General features: G+C 43.0%; 1 protein-coding gene across 1 annotated transcript in view; it reads right to left on the minus strand.

Annotated features, from left to right (window-relative positions):
• Window positions 1–21,099, minus strand: part of SLC36A1 (solute carrier family 36 member 1) — a 47,075-nt gene that overhangs the window by 16,557 nt on the left and 9,419 nt on the right. Inside the window, exons 2-9 of the mRNA XM_044231101.1 lie at window positions 19,632–19,779; window positions 12,520–12,610; window positions 11,602–11,690; window positions 11,054–11,149; window positions 8,786–8,870; window positions 8,176–8,394; window positions 3,730–3,828; window positions 806–972 (exon numbers count right to left, since the gene is read on the minus strand). Coding sequence (XP_044087036.1) covers window positions 806–972; window positions 3,730–3,828; window positions 8,176–8,394; window positions 8,786–8,870; window positions 11,054–11,149; window positions 11,602–11,690; window positions 12,520–12,610; window positions 19,632–19,774 — 989 coding nt within the window. The 5' untranslated portion in view covers window positions 19,775–19,779. The remainder of the gene's footprint in view (window positions 1–805; window positions 973–3,729; window positions 3,829–8,175; window positions 8,395–8,785; window positions 8,871–11,053; window positions 11,150–11,601; window positions 11,691–12,519; window positions 12,611–19,631; window positions 19,780–21,099) is intronic.

Below are 21,099 nucleotides of genomic sequence, written 5' to 3' on the forward strand. Positions count from 1 at the left end.
TTCCCAGAAGTGGGAGCTGAGGCAGTAAGCAGCCGTGACGTGCCCAAGGCCACAGAGCTGGACATGGCAGACTGCCTCTGTCCTCTCAACGCCAGTTGCCTCCTGAGAGCATCTCTTTGTTCATAAGATGCTCAGATATTTAGTCCTCCTTTTCATTCAGAAGACATCCCCTGGGTGATAGTCATGTGCCAGGCCCTGTGCCACATGCTGGGGTGCATCGGAACCCTGCCCTCCCAGAGCTTACTGTGTAGGGTGATGACAGGGTAAACAGACCATTACAGTACTACGGAATAAGATTTAGGCTAGGGTCTGAATGGGATCCCACAAGAAGAGAAGGGGTAGCTGACCTAGATGGGAATTTGTGGGTAAAACAGCAGAAAAAGTTTCTAAAAAAAAAAGACTCCTAGACTAAGTCTTCCTGGCCAAGTAGGAGTGAGGTGCAGGTAGGGCTAGGGGCGGAATGGGACTGATAGGTACCTTAAAGGTTTTGCCTCTGTAGGAGCAAAGGAAAGTCCCTCAGGGCTCTCAACAAGGGGATGCACAGCTGACTTGAGTCTGAGATGGCTCATACAGGTAATTCGAGAACAGGTCTGGAGGAGCGAGACTGAGAGAATGGATGGTCAAAAGGCTCAGTGCGCAGCCAAGGAGGGATGGTGCTGGCCTGGGGGAGGGGTGACAGCAGTGGGCTCAAGTGCAGTGAGCTAATTTAAGGTATAAGTAGAGGAAAATCCACATCTGACCCATTAATTAAAAAACAAAATCAAAAACACCCAGTGCTCCCAGGCTTCCATCCTCTCCCACATACCAGCAATTGGGTAGGTTGAGGGTTATGCTCCCTTGGATATTAGCTCCAAATTGCAGATACCCCAGACAGCCCAGACTGATGTAGAGGGCAGTGATGATGGCCATTCCCACGTACAGGATGAGTGGAAATTTCTGGGGATCCTTCATTTTGTTTTCAAGGGGAAGAACCTATGAGAGAAGTGAGAGAAGAGAAAACACAGGAAAAAGTAACATTAATGGCCAAAATAAATTATAATCTCCTCAGAAAAAGAATGCTTTATCCTCAGGATTCCCCAAAAGCACATCTATCTTTACAAGACATAAATAAAGGCAAGTTATTTCCTCAGAGCTGGAGGAGATTCGCTGCTTCCCGTATGAAAGAGGGAAGTCCTGAGGGCGAGGGCAGGCAGGACTGGGCCCCAGGACTCCTGCCCAGGCTGGTGCTCTAAACTCCTCCTCCAGGGTCCCCATGGACTGGGGGTGCTCTCTGCCTCTTGGCACAGCCACACAGCAGCTGCGTCTTGCCCACCCAGCACAATGGAGAACAGACCTTGTCTGAGATCACAGCTCTGCCAACCAGTCCAAAGAATGCAAAACGGAGGTCAGGGGAAACTGCCACTCTAATGCCCAGAGACTGTTTCCATACCTCCAAAAGGACAGATGCCAGCAGTGACATGTTAAACCTCTGAGTTAGAGAAATGGGGGCGCTGAGGGTGTCACAAGCTAGAGGATGTAGAGACTTGCGCTCGCAAAATGTACAAGAAAATCCACTTTCCAGATTTCTGTTCCAAACCACTGACCTTGTTGCCCTCTCCCTCACAGCAGAGGACATTCCAAAGCACAGCAAAGGACCCTTTGAAGACTCATTCCTTTAGGAACAGGGAACACAGAAGGCGTGACTGACAAGCTTCACAACCTGCTATCAACGGCATCTGGCATGGCTGACAAGGAAAAGCCACGCAGGGCAATGTCTAGCTGCCTCACAAAACATTTTTGATCTTGTCGGGACACTCCTTTTCCTCGAACACCTGCGGCCATGAGGCAGAGTGGGTCTGTGCCAGACGCACCCCGGCAAATGCCGCGGGCCGGCCATAGGGCCGGTGCTGGAGCTCCAGGCCACGGCTCTGCCCTTCCAACCGGGCCTCAGCACCGCACCCCCTCCCCAACTCAGGAGTCTCAAGCTGCAGTTGATCCACATCCAATTAAAAACCGTTCACTTTCCTTCCGTTACCTTTTATGGAGAGTCTAGAGAGCCAGAGGAAAGGCAGCCCATCTCCATGTCTGCCAGGCCTGGGCCAGTGGCACAAACACAGAGAGAGCACAATGAACAAACAGCGAGAAGGAGCCCTTCACTGGAAACACATAACAGCCCTCAAGTCCAAACTAAGAGTCAAAACAGCAGTGTTTTCTCCCTTATAAAAATAGAAAACAGAGAGAAATCTTGAAGTAGCAGGTAATGATGATTATAGAATGACTCCATTTCTAAGCCTTGGCTGATGAAATGATGCAAAGAACAACTTCTGTGCTGCACGGTTAGGGGAAAACGATCTCTTCAGTACAACGCTCCTTAAGAACCCAGGGTCTCCGGGCAGCTTCCCAAACTTGACTCAATCTCTTCTTTCTAGTCCCACATACGTGGGGCCTCTTTTTGACTGCTGCAATATGGGCCATTTCAGGCCTCAACACCCGCAGGAGGGAAAAATTTGTGTTTGTGAATCAAGGGGAGACATTCTTCCTGGGCACTAAAAACCCCCAAGAAAGGGCAAAGGGAAATGTGTTAAAACTCAGGACAACTTACACACTCATCACTCAGAAAGCTTCCCCTATGATGTTAGAGACTTAACCCATTCCATCAATACCACCAGGGCAATTTCTTAGTATTTTGACAAAAAAAAAAAAAAATGTGTTCAACTTCTAGGTTTTCTAAAAAGTATACAAAGTGATAGAGAAATTGAAAGAGGATAAAAAGATTCTATGAAAGGAAAATTATCTTCCCTTTTCCTAAGCTCTTGGCCAGCAGAACCAATAATTTTCTTCAAAGAAGACTTCTGGACCATTACTATGAAAAATATAAATGAAAATCAAATTAGGTACAACTGAGTGGCAGATTCCTCTCCTTAAGGAGAAGAATTGGGTGAAATCACAGCAATGATGGGGGAAGCTAAGCCAGGAGTAAAGGCTAAGGTTATTCAGTACATCAGTGTTCCAGGACAGAGAGATAATTTGTGTGTTTACTGATTTAATAAAAAAAATAGTGTTTTTTTAAAGATTTTATTTATTTATTAGATAGGCAGAGATCACAAGTAGGCAGAGAGGCAGGCAAAGAGAAAGAGTTGGAAGCAGGCTCCCTGTTGAGCAGAGAGCCCAATGCAGGGCTCGATCCCAGGACCCTGGGATTATGACCTGAGCCAAAGGCAGAGGCTTTAACCCACTGAGTCACCCAGGTGCCCCCAAATCAACAGTATTACTAATAGAAATAAAAATCACTGAATGCTCACTACATGTCAGGGACTATATGAAGCACTTCATGCGTATCTTATTTAATCCTAACAACTACTAATCATTAAGTTCACTTTTCAGAAGCAAACAATGAAGACTCAGAGAAGTTACATCCTTATAAAGGTCACATAGCTACTCCTTGGCAGGACTCAACCCAACTCAGTCTGACTCTAGACCCTGCATTCCCAATTGCCATGTATTACTGCTTACTACACACACAGGGATGGCTATGCAACACAGGGGGGTTGAATGTGAAAGTTCTTAAATCACATACAATTTATTTTCTCAAAAGTTACAGCTAGGAAATTCCTGTGGAATCCCTGAACTGCTGGTCATTAACTGGCCAGTAAGTTTCAGAAGATAATTTCTAATAACATTTCCTCAGCCTTCTGTCAAGCAGACCTCAAGGACACCAAGAGCAACAGGTCATCACAGTGCAACTCTTACCATCCCAATGCCCTCAAATGCAAAAATGGCTGTGCCGAAGAACAGAGGGTAGGTCTTCCAGGGTGCCACCAAGGGAAGGCGGCTGGGGTCTGGGATATTCTGAAAGAGAAAACAAAGTGAAGGTTATACACAGATTCGAGATTTGAACTCCAACATCAGAGAGGTCACACCTTTTCCTAAATCCAAGATCCTGTGAAAGGAGAAAGTCTGACATCTGAGAGATGATTTGGGGGACATTTAGTTTTTGTACTTTTTTCCCTTTAGGTTGAGAAAATCCTACCCACTTTGGGAAAAGACTATAGCCCAGTGTACTATTAAAAAACTCAAATGCTTCAGCTCGCACAAAATAAGTTACATTCTTTCATTAGGTAATTCAATTCCCAGAAATTTAATCTGAGTAGGAAAAAAAAATTAAAGTAGAAAAAAATTAGAGCCAAGTTATTTAATAGTATATAAAAACAACCTAAATATTCCCAAACAAGTGAAATAAGTTAGCTTACTGCACAGCAACCATATCACAGAATATTATGCACTATTTTAAAAGTAAAAATTGAGATAACTAAGAATCAAATGAAAGACTGCTTATGAAATACTAGAACATTAGCTTTTTAAATGTACATATGTACTATAATACAACTACATAAACACTCTGCACAGATAAAGTTGGAATGAAAGGTGGAAGATTTTTAAAAGGGCTCTTTTCCTTTTTTTTCTCTGCTTTCTTTCCTTCTTTCCTTCCTTCCTTCCTTCCTTCTCTTAATTCTTGTGAATGAGTTTGGACACTTGAAAAAATTTATTAATAAACACATAACAGAGTACTGGAACATTTAAGGACAAAATAGCAAAAAATAAAAAAGCATTTAAAAATAGAGGCAAATAAAAACAGACAATTGTTAACTGCAGGTACAATGTAAAGACTCACAAGCAAAAAGGTGCACAACACGGAATCTTCCCTGGTTCGCACTGAACAACAGCCCTCAGTAATGAGTAGCATCAAAGGAACAGGACTCAGCATGGGACAGAAGCTTCTGTCTTTTCAGAAAGTGGTTTTTTCAACCATGTGCATACACTGCTCATGCTAAAATAAGAATTGATTTGAAAACTGCCTTTACAACATTTTAAAATTGACTTAACTATAGAGGCATTTAGATAAACATGGGGCACGCTCTAACAGTATAACAGAATGATATCAGTGAACAAAAGATCTAATAATAGGGCGCCTGGGTGGCTCAGTGGGTTAAGCTGCTGCCTTCGGCTCAGGTCATGATCTCAGGGTCCTGGAATCGAGTCCCGCATCGGGCTCTCTGCTCAGCAGGGAGCCTGCTTCCTCCTCTCTCTCTCTGCCTGCCTCTCTGCCTACTTGTGATCTCTCTCTGTCAAATAAATAAATAAAATCTTAAAAAAAAAAAGATCTAATAATAATCTCTGTAATAGGCTTCTCCTTGAAAGTTTTCAAAGCAAGTATACTATAGTCTCCCTAAAATATAAATAATTTTAAAAATCCTCCCCCCCCCGAGCCCCTGCTAATAAAGATCTCTTTATAAGAAGTATTTCAATATCTGGAATGAAGACAGACTAAGAAACAGTTTTGCTCTACAATGAGACAAAGAGTGCAATTGCCCTGTAATTATTCCTGAATCACAGGACAACTTAAGTTCTTGGAAACACGAGCAATCTGTTGGTTAGTGGATATTCATACATCAGATCTAGCTGAGGTATCAGAGAGGGAATTTCAGAATCCATGTCTAGGGGTACTGGTGTGACTGAGGCCAGCAGAAGGAATTTACAATTCTACGTACTTAATGAATGCTACTGACTTAAAGCCCAACCCATTAAGTGAAAAAAGTTTAATGTGCGAAGAAACACATTAAAATCAGCTTGCTATCAACATATTGTCCTCTCAGTTCTATGATACTATCAATTTCAGTGATAATAGCTTTTTGAGAAAATGCTGTTAATGTGCATAAGGGTTGCAAGATACACTTCTATTTTGGAAACATTATAACTGTGAAAAAACTGCATCTCAGAATTAAGGAGATGCAGTGATAAATACATTTATTGGGAGCCCCCTCTGGGTGCCACCTGCCAGTCCCGGTGATGAGGATATGGGGAAGCCTGCACAGGTGGGAGGCCTCAGTCAGCTTCCTGGGCTGGCATGAGCAAGAGCAAGAGCACTGGCCACACACATGCTCAGGACTGGGAAAAAATTCAGAAACACCGGACAGTGAGAAAAGATGCCAAGACAAGACAGCAGTAACAACAGCATCAGCACCAAAAGTGACCCAAAGGGAGCATCTTACATAACTACACACCTGCACACCTACACAGCACATCAAAAAGAAGCTGCTCAGTGCACAGCCAAACTACCATCTTCCCCAGGTGCCCCCCGAGTAGAGAGCACCGTGTGATCTCACACACAGCTCCTGGCTGAGCCCAGAGGCCGGCTCATGATGGATCTCAAGAAATCAGCTGGGCTGCCTCATCTGCTCGTGCTGGCTGCACGACACCCAGACAAGGCTCTGAACAGACACTGCCTTCCCCTGGGACTGAGACACTGTTGGAACCCACATTCCCATCCCAGTGCTCTGCTCACAGCAACCACCGTGGTCCAGCGACCCGCAGTGCTTTCAAACTAAACACAGCACGTGTGTGCGTCTGTGTGAGCCGGGCTCGCTCACTTTAATGTACACTGCGGTGTGTCCCAGGCACTGACTGAGATCTCTAATTACAAAGTTAAATCATACATTTATCTACCCTTTCTTGTTTACTTAATTTGCCAGAGGTAGAGAAGAAAACCCTCTGGAAATGGTCAATCATGCGTTCATGGGCCCTCCTTCTATTCCCATTAAAAAAAAAAACAGGTCATAGACAGCAGTTTATTTTGTTTTTAAAAACCAGTTCCGCAGAAGAGTCCGTTATCTGCCACCCATCTGACTTCCTAATACAGGGAAAACCAGTAAATGCACACTGAGTACAGTGTTAATCTAAATTCATTATGTCATATCCTCAGTGCAGGAAGTGCTATTTTACAATGCACTGTTTTCCTAGAAACCATATCAGTGAGTGATCGGGTCACTGTTAAGCAGACCATGTGAAAATGAGTCAATATTCACCTGTCAGACTGACCGAAATTAAAAAGATTGATACATCTAGGGTTGGCTACTTATGCACTATTGAAGGAAGTCTATATGAAATTGGTAAGTAGCTTTTGGAAAAAGCAACACAGCAATATAAAAATTCAAAAGGGCACATTCTGTAGCAGTTAAACCTCTGAACAAATACCTTGGAGAAGTATTTATACATATCTACAAAAAGGAAGGCCTAAGAATGCTCACTGTCATAATCCTAAAATAACACTAAAAATTATAAATGACCGGACAGTCCAGTGACTGGGGACCGGTTCAATAAACTATGGCACATCTATTCTCTGAGATACCATGTAGCAATGAAAAAGAATGAGGTAAAACTATGTGTATTAGCATGGAAAGCTCCCTGAGATACTGTCAAGGAAAAAAAAAAGGCAAGGTAGATGAACACTACATCTAATAATTTTTAAAACTAGGTTAAAAACAAAACAAGACATACTTTTGTTTTATACATTTCTTTACATACTAATATAGTGTGTAGATACATCCATAAGACCTAGACAGAAACAGACCAATCACACAGAGTGAGTGAGTCCCTGAGAGAAAAAGACTCCGGGGTAGATATGTGGTTTTCAACACTTGTATCGCCTGCATTTTAATGAATATGTACTGATGAGTTCTTTTTTTTTTTTTTTTTTTTTTAATTTTACTTATTTAGGGGCACCTGAGTAGCTCAGTGGGTTAAGCCTCTGCCTTCGGCTCAGGTCATGATCTCAGGGTCCTGGGATCGAGTCCCACATCAGGCTCTCTGTTCAGCAGGGAGCCTGCTTCCTCCTCTCTCTCTCTCTGCCTCTCTCTCTGCCTACTTGTGATCTCTCTCTGTCAAATAAATAAATAAAATCTTTATTAAAAAAGTCGATTTTTGCTTTCACCTTAGTATTTTTCTATTTTCCCATTATACAATGATTCATGTATTAACTACCCACTTGGAAAAAAGTCTAAGCCAGTGATCTCAGTGGGGATGATTTTGCGCATACACACACACATACCACTGTCCCCACCCCCCAGCACATTTTTCAGTGTCTGGGGACATTTTTGTTTGTCATAAGTTGGGGCACAGCGGCTACTGGCACCCAGTAGGTAGAAACCAGGAATGCTGTTAAACATCTTGTGTTGCACAGCAGAGCCCCCTCTGTGACAAAAAATTATCTCACCCAAAATGTCGCTAGTGCCAAAGTTGAGAATCCCTAATGTAATTATACCATACATAAGTAACATATCCTTATTTATGTTCCATTTACTTGTTTTGTTTGCTTCTTTGATAATATAATAGGCAGAGGGAGAGCCTTGGGTCTCTTACCTGGACAATGAACTGGTAGAGCATAACCAGGCTAACCAGCATGGTGATGTTGGCCAACAGAGAGAAGATAGACAGGGCTCGGAGGTTCCTGACAAAAACCAGCAGCACCAAGAAGGGCAAGAAGGTGAGCATGTAGAGTCGCGAGTCCATGGTGGGCGTCAGAATTACTGTCTCATTGTTATGGCAGTTGTTGGTGGTCCCATTGGCTGCTTCTATCACCTAAATTGAGGGAGAGAAATGCATCAGAAAAGGCCTCTCAAATGGCAAAGGCCAGTGGACCTCCCATACAAAGGGGCTCCTAATTGAAGGCTCCGTATGTGAACAAGGCCCTACAGAACAATCTTCCAAGATCTTCACAGTTGTCATCAGCAACCCAACTGTCTCAGCTGGTTTGATCATATCTTACCTAAAGACAGGAGGACAGACAAGGTATCCTGAAGTTTCTCAGTGCCCTAGGTCTTTAAGTGAAATTAAACAAAAGATGCTATTCCATGTAAAATGTTAAAATCTTAATTCTTTTGTTGACCAAAACTGGCTTACAATGAATCCTAAACTAAAACGCCACTCATCGCTTATCACTTTTTTTTTTTTTTTTAAATCAGAGCCCTACCTGTTTAAAGTTGTCAGCCAGAAAGACAAAGTAGACACAGCAGAATCCCAGCTGCGTGACGATCAGGAAGAAGTCCACAATGTGCCTGCAGATGGGGAAGGGAAGAATACAAAGATCAGGAGGATTAAAAGAAAGATCCCCAGAGAGATAGGTGTTTGAACACTGCTTTTTCCCAGGTCATCACAGACACTTCCCACCAGGTGAGAAGGATGAGTGTGCCCTGATAAAAGGAGAAATTGTGTTAGCTGCCACCAGTCTGGAGCTCTGGAGGAAGGTGAAGAAGGTCCTATCTGTGTGGTGACTGAGGTCCCTTTCCTGTGTGTTGTATAGAATGCTGCATGGGGTCAGGCAATCCCGAGATCAGAATGGCCAGAGTGGAGCACATACACCAGGACCACAGACCAGTCACTTGACTTCTCTCTCCCCACGGCAGGCCTATGTCACTTCACACTATTTGTTCTAAAGCTACAGGAGCCCTCAGCATAAAGCCTAGTAAGTAGACCCCTTCATGATCTCTTTTTATAACTTAGATCCAAGAACCAACCTACTATCACATAAGTACCCAGGAAGAGATGTACCAGAACAGACCGCTGGTGGAAGCACTGTTACAACAACAGGGGGTGACAACCTGAAGGGTCATCAAAAGGAAAAGGATTAAATGACAGACCCTTCTTAAATGGAGTAGTACACAGCAGGGAAAAAGAATATATTAAACCTATATGTGCTGATACAGATATGTCTAGGGCCTTTAATAGAAAAAAAATTTCCAAATAGTTGCAAAAATTTGTGTAAAAAGACGTTAAGAACATGTGTATGTTTGTATACATACAGAAAATTCCAGAGGAATACCCATTTATCTATGACCAGCCTATACTTTCATTTTTCACTTTATGAATGCCTGCCTATCTTGATCAAAAAAAGTTTTTTTTACCACGAACACAAATTAACTTCATTAAAGAAAGGAAGTAAGGGAATAAGGAAGGAAGGAAGAATGAGGGGGAAAGAGAGGTGAGAGTTGGGGAGAAAGAGAGAAAAACAGAGGGGAAGATAAGAGAAAAGAGAAAAATGATAGAAAGGAGGGAGGGAGGGAAGAAACAGTCAACAACCAACCAGCCAACCAACGGTGGCCACTTGGCACTATGGCTTCTCCCAGTCCCAGGGAATGATCCTGCTAAAAGAATCGCAAAGTAAACCTGCATCACAGGTTTATAGTGTGAACTATAAAAGCCTCCCAATGACCACAAGAAGGAGTTTTTCTAGAGGACAGAGCTTTCATGTAGTTCAATTTAAAAAGAATAGAGGGGTACCTGGCGGCTCAGTCGGTTAGCATCTGACTCTTGATTTCGGCTCAGGTCATGAGGGTCGTTAAGATGGAGCCCTGCAATGGGCTCTGTGCTCAGCAGGGAGTCTCCTTGAGATCCTTTCTCTCCCTCTGCCCACCCTCATGCACCCAAGTGCACTCTCTTTCTACCTCTCTCTCAAATAAATAAATATATTTTAAAAGAAAAGGATTGGGCCCCTGATGATATCCAATTCTCTATCTATACACTTATCATTTCTTCAAACAGGAAACAAAAATTAGAATATTTCCCTCTAGGCATATGAAAAGTTGCCATAAGGAGAAATTTCCAACCCACCCCCACCTCTTGAAATATGTCTTTCTTCAATAAATCATTGGTTCTAGCTCAGCTCATCTCTTCCCTGAAGCCTGCCTTCTCCTGCCCAGTGTCCTGCCCTTAAAGCACCCATCCTGTGTACTTCTCATCTGGGACAGGCAACAGTCCTTAAATCTCCTCCCTATCTGAGCTCCTAGGATACACTTCTAGCTCATGATACTCCCTCCACTGCTCTAGACTATTCCTGATCTCTTGTCCTCAAGCTTCCCACATATCCTTCTCCTTACAGAGACTACAAGACCCTAGAGGGCCAGGACCACATAATTTGCCCAATATCTAGAATTGTTCTGCAAAACTTAAAAGACAGTGCTTAAATATCTTTACTGAACAAATGAGTAAATTATAAAATAATCACTGGACATGGACTGCCAAGCTGGAATGGCCAGTTTACCAATGAGGAAACTGAGATCAGAGAAGATAGGGGTCACAGAGCCAAGGTCACCAGATGACTGCTGGCAGATCTGAGCTAGAAGCTAAATCCATAGGCCCAATACTCTTCCCACTGCTCACACTATCTGCCACATCTCACTTCCCTGTCTGAAGGCCTCCGCTCTAGGAGTTCACAGCAGCAACAAAAGAGAAAACTGGTTACCTTCCCCAGTGTGCATGGTTCCGGAGCCAGGAGCTGGGGCTGGATTCTAGTCCGTACATCACTGTATCCCCATAGTCCACAAAAGGCTTGTTCAGTCTGGGGTTTGGGAGAGAAAGGGCAGAATGTGTAGGTTTGACAATAAGTGACAAAAAGATAGATCATCGAGACCTGGGCCAGTACCCCATGTGTCACCCTGGAGAACCAATGAGTTCTATATCTAATGCTTTCAAGGACCAGAAAATGTGAAGTCAACAGGCCAGTTAGTATCTTATCATTAACGACCATCTGGTAGAATCATTTCAGTGAAGTAAATATTACACAGGGCATGGAAGGAGAATGGGGTCTCTGTCCACTAGACATAAGTAAATACGACAGATGACAACAAACTGAAAAAGAACACAGAAATAACCAGGGAAAGGGAATGCTGCCATAACTAGCAGCCAGCTTCGGCTAGCACAAAATAATTTAGAGTGGTCTGGATTAGTCCTCTCTTTCAGTGATGGTAACAGAACCCAAAAGGGCAACTGGGCAGCTCAGGGGGGTCTCACCTGCGGCAGAAATGGTGAGCACATTTCACCAGGATACCCATGCAGTGCACAGCTACGAGGCCTATCACCAGCAGGCTGAGGGGACCCATCTGGAGACCAGTGTTGCGGACAAGAAAGAGAGAGACAAGCAGGTAGGATTAGGAGTGAGCCCAGTGGAGGCTGGATTTGGAATGATCAAAACACTCCTAAGGTACCCTCCAGTGACAGAACTTCTGGCACCACATTAGAGAGAGAAATGTGATCATGGCGATTAGCTTGGTGAGAAGGGCACCATCGGAACCTTAGCCTGCCTGTGAAAGAGCTAACCTCATGGAGAAGAATGGCACAAGATAAGGCTGTTCCAAGACAGCTATAAATCACCCAAACAGAAGGCTCCTGTGGTCTGGGGAGAAGAGGCGAGGGATGGAGGGAAGAGGCAATTTCTCATTAGAGAAATGCTTCCACATCTCTGAGCTATCTCTAGCTCTAAGAGAAACCAAATGGCTTTAGATTACAGTCTATAGGGGATGAATCATAAAAGAAAAAGTAAAATTCTCAGAGTTAGCCTCCTGGGGTGGGGTGTGGAAGGAATATGTAGAAAACTAACGAACTTCTATTACTAACTCATTAGTTAATATTATTGATAGAAACTCTCTGAGACATTTTAAGTACATCCTCCTCACCACAGAGTAAGCTCCATGAGGGTGAGAATCTTTCTCTTTTTTATTCACCAATAATATTCAGAGCCTAGAACAACATCTAACACACAGAAGCATATTCAATAAATATGTTTAAATGATTGAACACCGGAATTTTGCTCTCTTCAGCTGAATTAAAAAGGTTTCCATTTTTAAATGTTTTAAATGAAAGATTTAAAAAAACACACACCATCTCCTAAAATTTGTCACGATACTTCCCCCCGCCAATGCAGACCCTTACCAAGATGCCAGCATTTTTTACGGCGAGAGGCAGTCCCAGGAGTCCTGTGCCAATGTTGCCTTTTAACAGGTGGATCAAAGTCTGGAACCATCTGAAGTGGGAAGAAAGTAGATGAGGGCATGTTAATATTAATGATAGCTAACACTTATTAATCATGTAGCACGTGCTAAATGCTTTCATGCATTTTCTCATTCAATTTCCACAACAACCCTATGAGATCTGTATTAACTTTATTTTATGGATGAGGAAGATACTTGCTCAAGGCCACACACCTAGTGAAGAGTTTAGCCAGGATTCAAACCCAGGCAGTCTGACCCCCGAGTCCTCTCCTGGCCTCTGTGCTGTAAGCTCTGTTCCCTGTGGCATCTCCAAGAACCCCAGCTCTCTAGGAGATTAGACCAGAGGGACACCAGGGCTCTCTGTAGGCACTGTATCCTTTCCTAGCAGCCCTGGCCTACATTTCACCAGAGCTGTCCATTGTAAAGACTCAGATTCACATTGCAACAGAGGATGACAAGCATAAGTGTGAAGGACAGACACTGATGTGAGAGAAGGATGAGGGAAATAAAAAATAGGAGCCCAGAACCCATCACAGAAAATGTTATGCAAAGTAAACAGATGAAAAGGAATATACCATAATTGGCCAGTCCCTGGTGTACTTTGTATTTAAAAAAAGCCAAAGGCCACAGTCCTAGGACTGGAGAAGCCCTCTTCAAATGCCACCTCACTTATCCTTCTGCCTTGAGGACAGATTTTCCCCTCACCTGTTATACAGACTGTCTACCTCAAGCTGTAATTATAAAGCCTCTCATTTATCCTCATTAATTTTTTCACTCAGCAAATACTACTTGTTATATGTAAAACACCGTGTTAATATAGTGGTAGAAGTAAGTAAGAATCAGATATGGACCTTGGTCTCTAGAAATCAATAATGTCCCAATGAAAATAGGGCAGATACATTAATAACCACCCAGACGGAAAGCTATCTTCTTAAGAAGTGTCCAGGAACAGTGCTCACGGAGTGGGAGGCAGTTGAGGGTTCACAGAGGGGAGACCTGAGCCGAGCCCAGCAGGACAGGCAGAGCTTGCCAGTATGCCCATGAGAAAGAAAGGTCTGGGAATACAAGCCCAGAGAGAGACTCAGGGCACCAATGCAAAGGAGTATGTTGTTTTGTGGCCACCTGGGTGAGGTGATGTGAGCAATCTGTAGAGAATGGGAACTCCTCAAAGGACTGACTCCAGAGAAGTGCCCTCCTGTGCTGGACTTTCTATCCTGTTGCCTCCAGGATAAAAAACAGGTCAGGTACACCATCACTTTGCCCTCAATCACAGATTCACTCAAGATTTGGTCGCTGGCACTGTCTGGACATTTTTTTTGCACAAACACCCTAAATCCCTCCTAAATGATGTTTCCATGTATTTCTTCACATCTGCAATTCAGTAGAAACTGAAAGCAAATAACATGTGTTAACTCATAAAGACCATAATAAATATGACCTATCTATATTCTCTGAAATGGAATTTTACTTTTAGTAACCTTTCTCCTACCTCCAGGAAGAAAACTTCTTGACCTTCCTACTGTCCCAAAGTTTTTCAGGAAAGATCAAGAAAATGCCTTTGAATCTAAATGAGAACAGGCTGAGAGCTCTCCTGGACTCTCCTGAGGAAACAGCTTAAGGACAGCAAGGGTAGAAGGGTGAGGTGACTCCTTCATTATCAGCAGCCAGTGACCAAGAGATTACAGGCAGAACGATGAGCCACACAAATGTCTATCTTAGCAAATGTTTAATCCACTCCAGGCAAAGGTAAGCATTGTAGCAAAATTCACCTGCTTACCAGAGGCCACCCTAAAATGTCTCTGAGCCGGGTTTTGTAGGGGATCAGGTCCCCTTTTAGTCCTGGCTCTGACAGTTAACTCCATATGACAATTCCCTTCCCTCGGCTGGAACTTTGTCTAAGCTGTAGAGTGAGGGGGACTGGATAGGACAGCATACTTGCCAACGTCTCTTCAGCTCAAAAACACCTGGTCCATATACACTATGGAGTATTATGCCTCCATCAGAAAGGATGAATACCCAATTTTTGTAGCAATATGGACGGGACTGGAAGAGATTATGCTGAGTGAAATAAGTCAAGCAGAGAGAGTCAATTATCATATGGTTTCACTTATTTGTGGAGCATAACAAATAGCATGGAGGACAAGGGGTGTTAGAGAGGAGTAGGGAATTTGGGTAAATTGGAAGGGGAGGTGAACCATGAGAGACTATGGACTCTGAAAAACAATCTGAGGGGTTTGAAGTGGGGGGGGGGGGTGGGAGGTTGGGGTACCAGGTGGTGGGTATTATAGAGGGCACGGCTTGCGTGGAGCACTGGGTGTGGTGAAAAAATAATGAATACTGTTTTTCTGAAAATAAATAAATAAATAATAATTAAAAAAAAAAAAAAACAACAACACCAGGATTCTAGGCAACTGGCCAACATTATTCTTTTCCATCAGTGGGCCCAAGCTTGGATCACCCCAAACCACAGAGTATCACAAAATTAACTCCATGGACTGCAAAGTCTTAACTACGGGGGATATAGGGAGTGAACCATGAAAATCTCTGTAGTTCTCTTTAAGTTCTAAATCAGTAGTTTTTACACATTTTTTTCCTCACTAGCCCCTTATACACTTATAAATTATTGAGGATATCAAACAGCTCTTCCTTTTATGAATTATGTCTGGTGATATAAACTACAAGTAAAAGTTGAGAAATCAAAAAAATTATTAATTAATTAAAATTTTAAAAACCACATAAATATAAATAACAGATTTTTCTAAACTGTTATCATTTTTTTTGAAGATTTTTATCCATTTATTTGTAAGAGTGAGAGAGAGCAAGCAAAAGAGCACAAGGTAGGTAGGGGCAGAGGCAGAGGGAGAGGAAGAAGCAGGCTCAAGGCTGAGCAGGCAGTCCGATGCAAGGCTTGATTCCAGGACCCTGCGATCACAAACCAAGCCAACGGCAGTCACTTAACTGACTGAGCCACCCAGGCACCCCTTAAACCGTTAATATTTTTTAGAATAACAAATTTTTAATGAAAAGTAATTCTATTTTCCAAAATAAAAAATGGCACTAATTTACTTGTTCTGCAAACCTCTTTAATGTCTTGCTTGACGCTGGATTATCTACTTCTCCATTCAATCTGTTGTGATATGTTGTTTTGGTTGAAGTACATAAAGAAAATCTGTCCTCATACAGACATGCAGTTGAAATGTGCTTTAATAGTCTCTTTAGACAATTATGGTAATTTTCCTTTGATACTACCCCGAAATTCAACACATGGATATTTCTTAGGAAGTTAGTTATAATGAGGAGTCTGAACTTTTTGATATCCTATCACATTAAAACCTACTGGTGAGTGAAATAAGTCAAGCAGAGAAAATCAATTATCATACGGTTTCACTTACTTGTGGAGCATAAGGAATAACACAGAGGACACTGGGAGAAGGAGAGAAGGGAGTTGGGGGAAATCAGAGTGGGAGATGAACCACGAGAAACTGTGGACTCTGAGAAACAAACTGAGGGTTTTGGGGGGGAGGGGGTTGGGGGGTTGGGTGAGCCTGGTGGTGGGTATTAAGGAGGGTACGTATTGCATGGAGCACTGGGTGTGATGCATAAACAATGGATCTTGGAACACTAAAAAAATAAAATAAAGTTAAAAAAAAAAAACCACTACTGGTGATCTTGCCCTTCAAATGGATCTTAAACTCATGCACAATTTTCTAGTATCACTGGCCATTTGGAAGATATCAATCTTTCAAATGCTGGCACATTTCATTATACAATATCTGAAAAAAATCAAAAAATCACATTTATTAATATCACCGATCTTATCAGAAGTCTCTAAGTAGAGGGAAGCTGTCAAGTTCAGTGTTGGATATTTGTTGTTCTTTTTTTCTAGTTTTGCTTGAAAGCTCAAATTTTACTGTGGGCAACAAATACCACTGGTTATTTTTTTTTGAGGTGATGGTCTCATTCCTTTCATTTTTAAGAAATGAAGTATTCAGTACTGTCAAATACTCAGGTCTGAATAACCAATAGTTCATTAGCTCTTCCTAGCAAAAACAGTGTTCTATGAAAGAAAAGAAACAAAACAAAAAGCAGCTAGTTTAGTTTACAATTCCAATAATCACTCAAGGTCTTGTCGTGGAGACTAGTATCATATTTGGTACACAGTAGAAGTATTTCATGTCTACTTCCTATTTGGCCAGGCTGATTATTTAAAACCCTGTACTGAAGGGTTAAATAATAAAATGAGTAATTTGACCACTTCATCAAGGACCTGCGTAAGTGACAATGGCTTATTCTTTGTATGTGTGTGGCAGCAAGAAAATACGATGACTAGCATAAGTTGGTGGCACGGCCCTGGTTTATGCTAATGTATGAGCAATTTTACCCACCACTGCTGCTGAACCATCCACGTAAATGTCAACACAGTGAAAAGATAAATAACATCTTAGTGTTATTGTGAAAACAGTTTCAATTTCACAGACTTCTTGAAATGGTCCCCCAAAGGGTCTGTAGACCGCACTTTGCAAATGGCTGCGTAGATAATCTAGAGGAAGCAGTTTTGGTCAATTGGTTTCTCAGCCTGCCAGCCTGGGGAAAAAGAACCAAAGCTCAACCAACAGCTGCTATAATGTGACCGATATGGCAACAAGAAGAACTTCCCAATAGAATAAAATGAGGCTGTTGTCAAAACAGTCGATAGCTTGACAACATCAAGTGTTAGGAAATAACCTCACAAACACACAGGTATGGAAGTGTCTGGGCTTCCTATCTGCACCCCCGGTTAGGGATTTCCACTGAACCCCTAACCTTTAGAAGAGCCAGTTAGATGCATGCATGTACTTTATTCCTTGTATTTTGTTCCTTGTACTTTGTTCTGCGTTCTCTGCTCCTTGGCAAACTAGATAACAGGGTGGGGCAAGGCATAGGAGACAAGGAATCCAGCTCAAAAACTTGTCTCTAACACTCTGCCATATCAGAGATTTGCAAGAGCTAACACGTCACCTGAATCAGCTTACACCTTAAGCATACCTGGCACATTTCCTACACATAAATGCTTACGTGGATCTGGGCCCCAGGCAAGCACTCTGCCAACTCTCCATGTCCAAGGGAGTACTTTCCCTAGGTCACTTGTGATACCTAACATCATTTACAGATGGGCTTTCCTTTCCATATATCACAGTATCAGGGCAGGATGGGCCCTCACAACAAATCATATCCTGGAAAACATGCCAATACAAGCCCAAGGAAGGTATCTCCTGATTTTCTCAATTTCTAACAAGCAAGGAGAAATAATTTTAGGTTGACCACTAGTCATAACCCAATGTGAAAAAAAGGTAATCAGGATAGTTAACAGGCACACATTACTTTCAATACACACAAAACTACCATCCTGTGAACTACCATCCTGAAGTTGCTAGTGGTTGGTTCTGAACTTTAGAGAGGTCACTTTAAAAATGAAAATCTAGACACCATATGGCAAGCATTGCACAGACAAGCTGATGGGTGAGAACAAGAAGGAGCAAAAACTGGAAGGAAAACTATAGAGAGAGAAGCTTGGAAGAAGCATTTCACAATGAGTGTGACTTCTGAAGGGAAGCTCTCACATGCCACTGGCTGCATCTGGAGCTCCTCCTGGCTGGAGGAAGCCAACTGAGTGGACAGGTTAGGAAAACAGGGGAAAGATGGTCCTCACTGCTTCCAGTTGTCTTCTATGCAACCTTTCCCATCAGCCAACACTGCAAGCAAATGGGGGAATCCACAAATGCATGACATGAGAAATAGGCTATAGAGACTGTATCTTTAGGAGCAGAAATCAGCTAGTGCTAATGTGGACAGACCACATCCTGTCATTCTATCCCTGTTTACAAGAGAAAATGCCCTTCTCCAAGAGACACTGTAGCCAGAGGGAGCTTCCCCAGAAATGACCTCCAAGAGAATCTTTGATAGTTGGCTTGGGCAGTCACACCAGACAGCGTTTTAAGTCTAGTACATAAAGGATTCCCTTGATAAGTCACATCCATCCCACAAAGGAACACAGAAAGGATAATAGCTAAGCTTGAGGAATAAACAGAAGAGCCAAAAAAAGTAGAATGTTGGGATCTAGAGAAAATATCAGGGGTCTGTTGATTCAGGATTGAGTTAGAGAACTCAGTGGGGTAGAAAACCCTCCTCTGAATCTTCTAATTCAAGTGGGTGAATAGCAGTCAGCACAGCTTCACAGTGGGGTCCTCAATTTTCTCTTACATTTGGGGAAACTAAGGCCCAGAGAGGGCCAAACTCCACCCAGATGAGTCATGGATGGAATTCAGTTTCTAGAGATAAGAAAGATTCATGAGAGCTAACATGCCTAAACAATGCTAGGCAGACCTCCTCTTTTTCTCAACCCCTTGATTTTTTTTTTTTTAAGAGATAGGGAGGAAAGAGAGAGAGTGGGGAGGGGAGGGGGAGAGGAAAAGAGAGAATCATAAGCAGGCTCCACGACCAGTGTGGAGCCCAATGTGAGACTCGATCTCACAACCCTGAGATCCTGACCTGGAACCAAAATCAAGAGCTCGAGGCTTAACTGACTGAGCCACCCAGGCACTCCTCAACCTCAAAGTTTTTAAGGGCAGGAGAAATTATTCCTTCCTCCCTCCTACCATTTCTTCAGGCAAATGAACTGACTGTTTGGTGATGGGGCAGAAGTTTGGGCGAGACTCTGCAAATGAAGCTTCCAATTGAGCCTAGAAGTATTTGAGGTTCTAGCACAGATGACCCATGGTTCTGATTTAAGAGAATGGTCTCTCTAGAAGTTTCTCAAGTTCAGCACCAGCCTTCTGGGACCAACACAGCTGAAAGGAGCAAAGAATGTAAAACAGATGCAGATGGAAAGAGTGGTCAGCAAGGAACTCAAATCTTAGAGCTGTTACTCACCCAATCTCTTTATATCTTCCTTCCTGTAAAATGGGGAATTGATAAAATGGGGGAGCAAGAATACCTCTAAGGGAGACTATGTTACCAACACAGAATGTAAAAACATGAATCACACCCAGGACAGAAGAAGAAACAGCTACTTACGTTGTGCTGTTGCTTTCCCCAAATCGCTGGTAGGAGCCCTGGGAAGAGAAATTGTTTAGGCCTTCGGATGGGCTCTCCTCTGGGCTCACGTCCGTGGAGCTGTAGTCATGGTAGTCCTCATTCCGAAGTCTCTGCGTGGACATGGTAGCTGGAGGGACAGGGTCACTGCTAAGACCTCCAGCAGCTGGGGCCTTTAGCTCCAAGCCTGCGGTGGGCTCTGGGGCAGAAGCAGCCATTGTCACAGCAGCTCAGTGACAGCTGCACTATGAATTAAGTTCAGTGACAGTGCCTGATACCAAGGGAAATGGGAAAAGTGCAAAGTACACATGGGCGGGCTGAGCTCACACTTGGCTTCTGTCTCCCAACCTTCTCAGTGCCCCACTCATAAATTTCTAAATTTGCTACCACACACCTGGACAGAGCAAAGGTGAGGCATTGCATGGGATGGGTGGGGGAAGATGCAGACAGGTGCTTCCAGGAAGCCTTCCCTGTTTCCTTTGGTTGGGAGTTACTATCCCCTCCTTCCAGCTGATTTCTTTGAACACTGAACAACAGATATATTGTATCCATGTTCACCTTCTCCAGGAGTCAAGCTCTCAGAGGATGAGAACCTGAATAGTCCTGACTGCATCTTATTTTTCTCCTGCATGCATTAGAAAAAGAACCTTGTTGCATTAAAAAAAAATCCCCTCCAAATCATCCAGTTCTGCTCAGATTCCCCCACCAGGTTCTGGAGCCACAGATGACTTCCTCTCTCACTCCACCATGATCTCTGGCCCATCCTGTATTCTTTGGAGGTCACCAGTAACCCTCCTCCCCTGACCCCAGGATTCTTACCTTGCAATAAGCCATAACTGCAAGCAGCTCAGAGTGACTTTGCTAAATATCTAAGAGGGCATCATTTACTTGCATTCTGGAAAGATTCGAAGAAGTCATCTAGCTCTGGGGCAGTTAAACTCATAAGAGGGCTGGGTGGTGGGGGGGAATATCTATAACGTATCTTAATAGGAGGAGTTGAAAGCTGTTATCCAAGCAAAGCTAATATGTCAGTATCTATGTATGTATGTCAGAAGGCCTGGGTTCTGAGGCTGACTGCATCACCAGTTCTCTTAGTAGCATGGAACAATTCTCTTTATTTACCCCAAATGTGCAGCAAGGGGTACAGGGCAATGAACTGAAAGACCCCTCAGCATCTCTCTAGTGCTAATATTCCAGGAATCAACCAATGTAATCATCTATGCAAACAACAGCCGATTTCTAGTCTTTTCTAACACACCAAAGTGTCTGAGGAGTACAGCCTTCCAGGTGAATCCTGCATATTACTGAGGGAGAAGGGACAGGACACAGGGACTGACAAATTTCCCCCCAACTCCCCAACAACCAAGAAACAACTCCATCGCTTACTTGGCCCAGATGCTCAGTTTATTCCAAATACTGTAAATAAGCTTCTTTATATTGTATATAAAAA

The sequence above is a fragment of the Neovison vison genome, chromosome 1 (genome assembly GCF_020171115.1).
Source record: "Neovison vison isolate M4711 chromosome 1, ASM_NN_V1, whole genome shotgun sequence".
NCBI lineage: Eukaryota > Metazoa > Chordata > Mammalia > Carnivora > Mustelidae > Neogale > Neogale vison.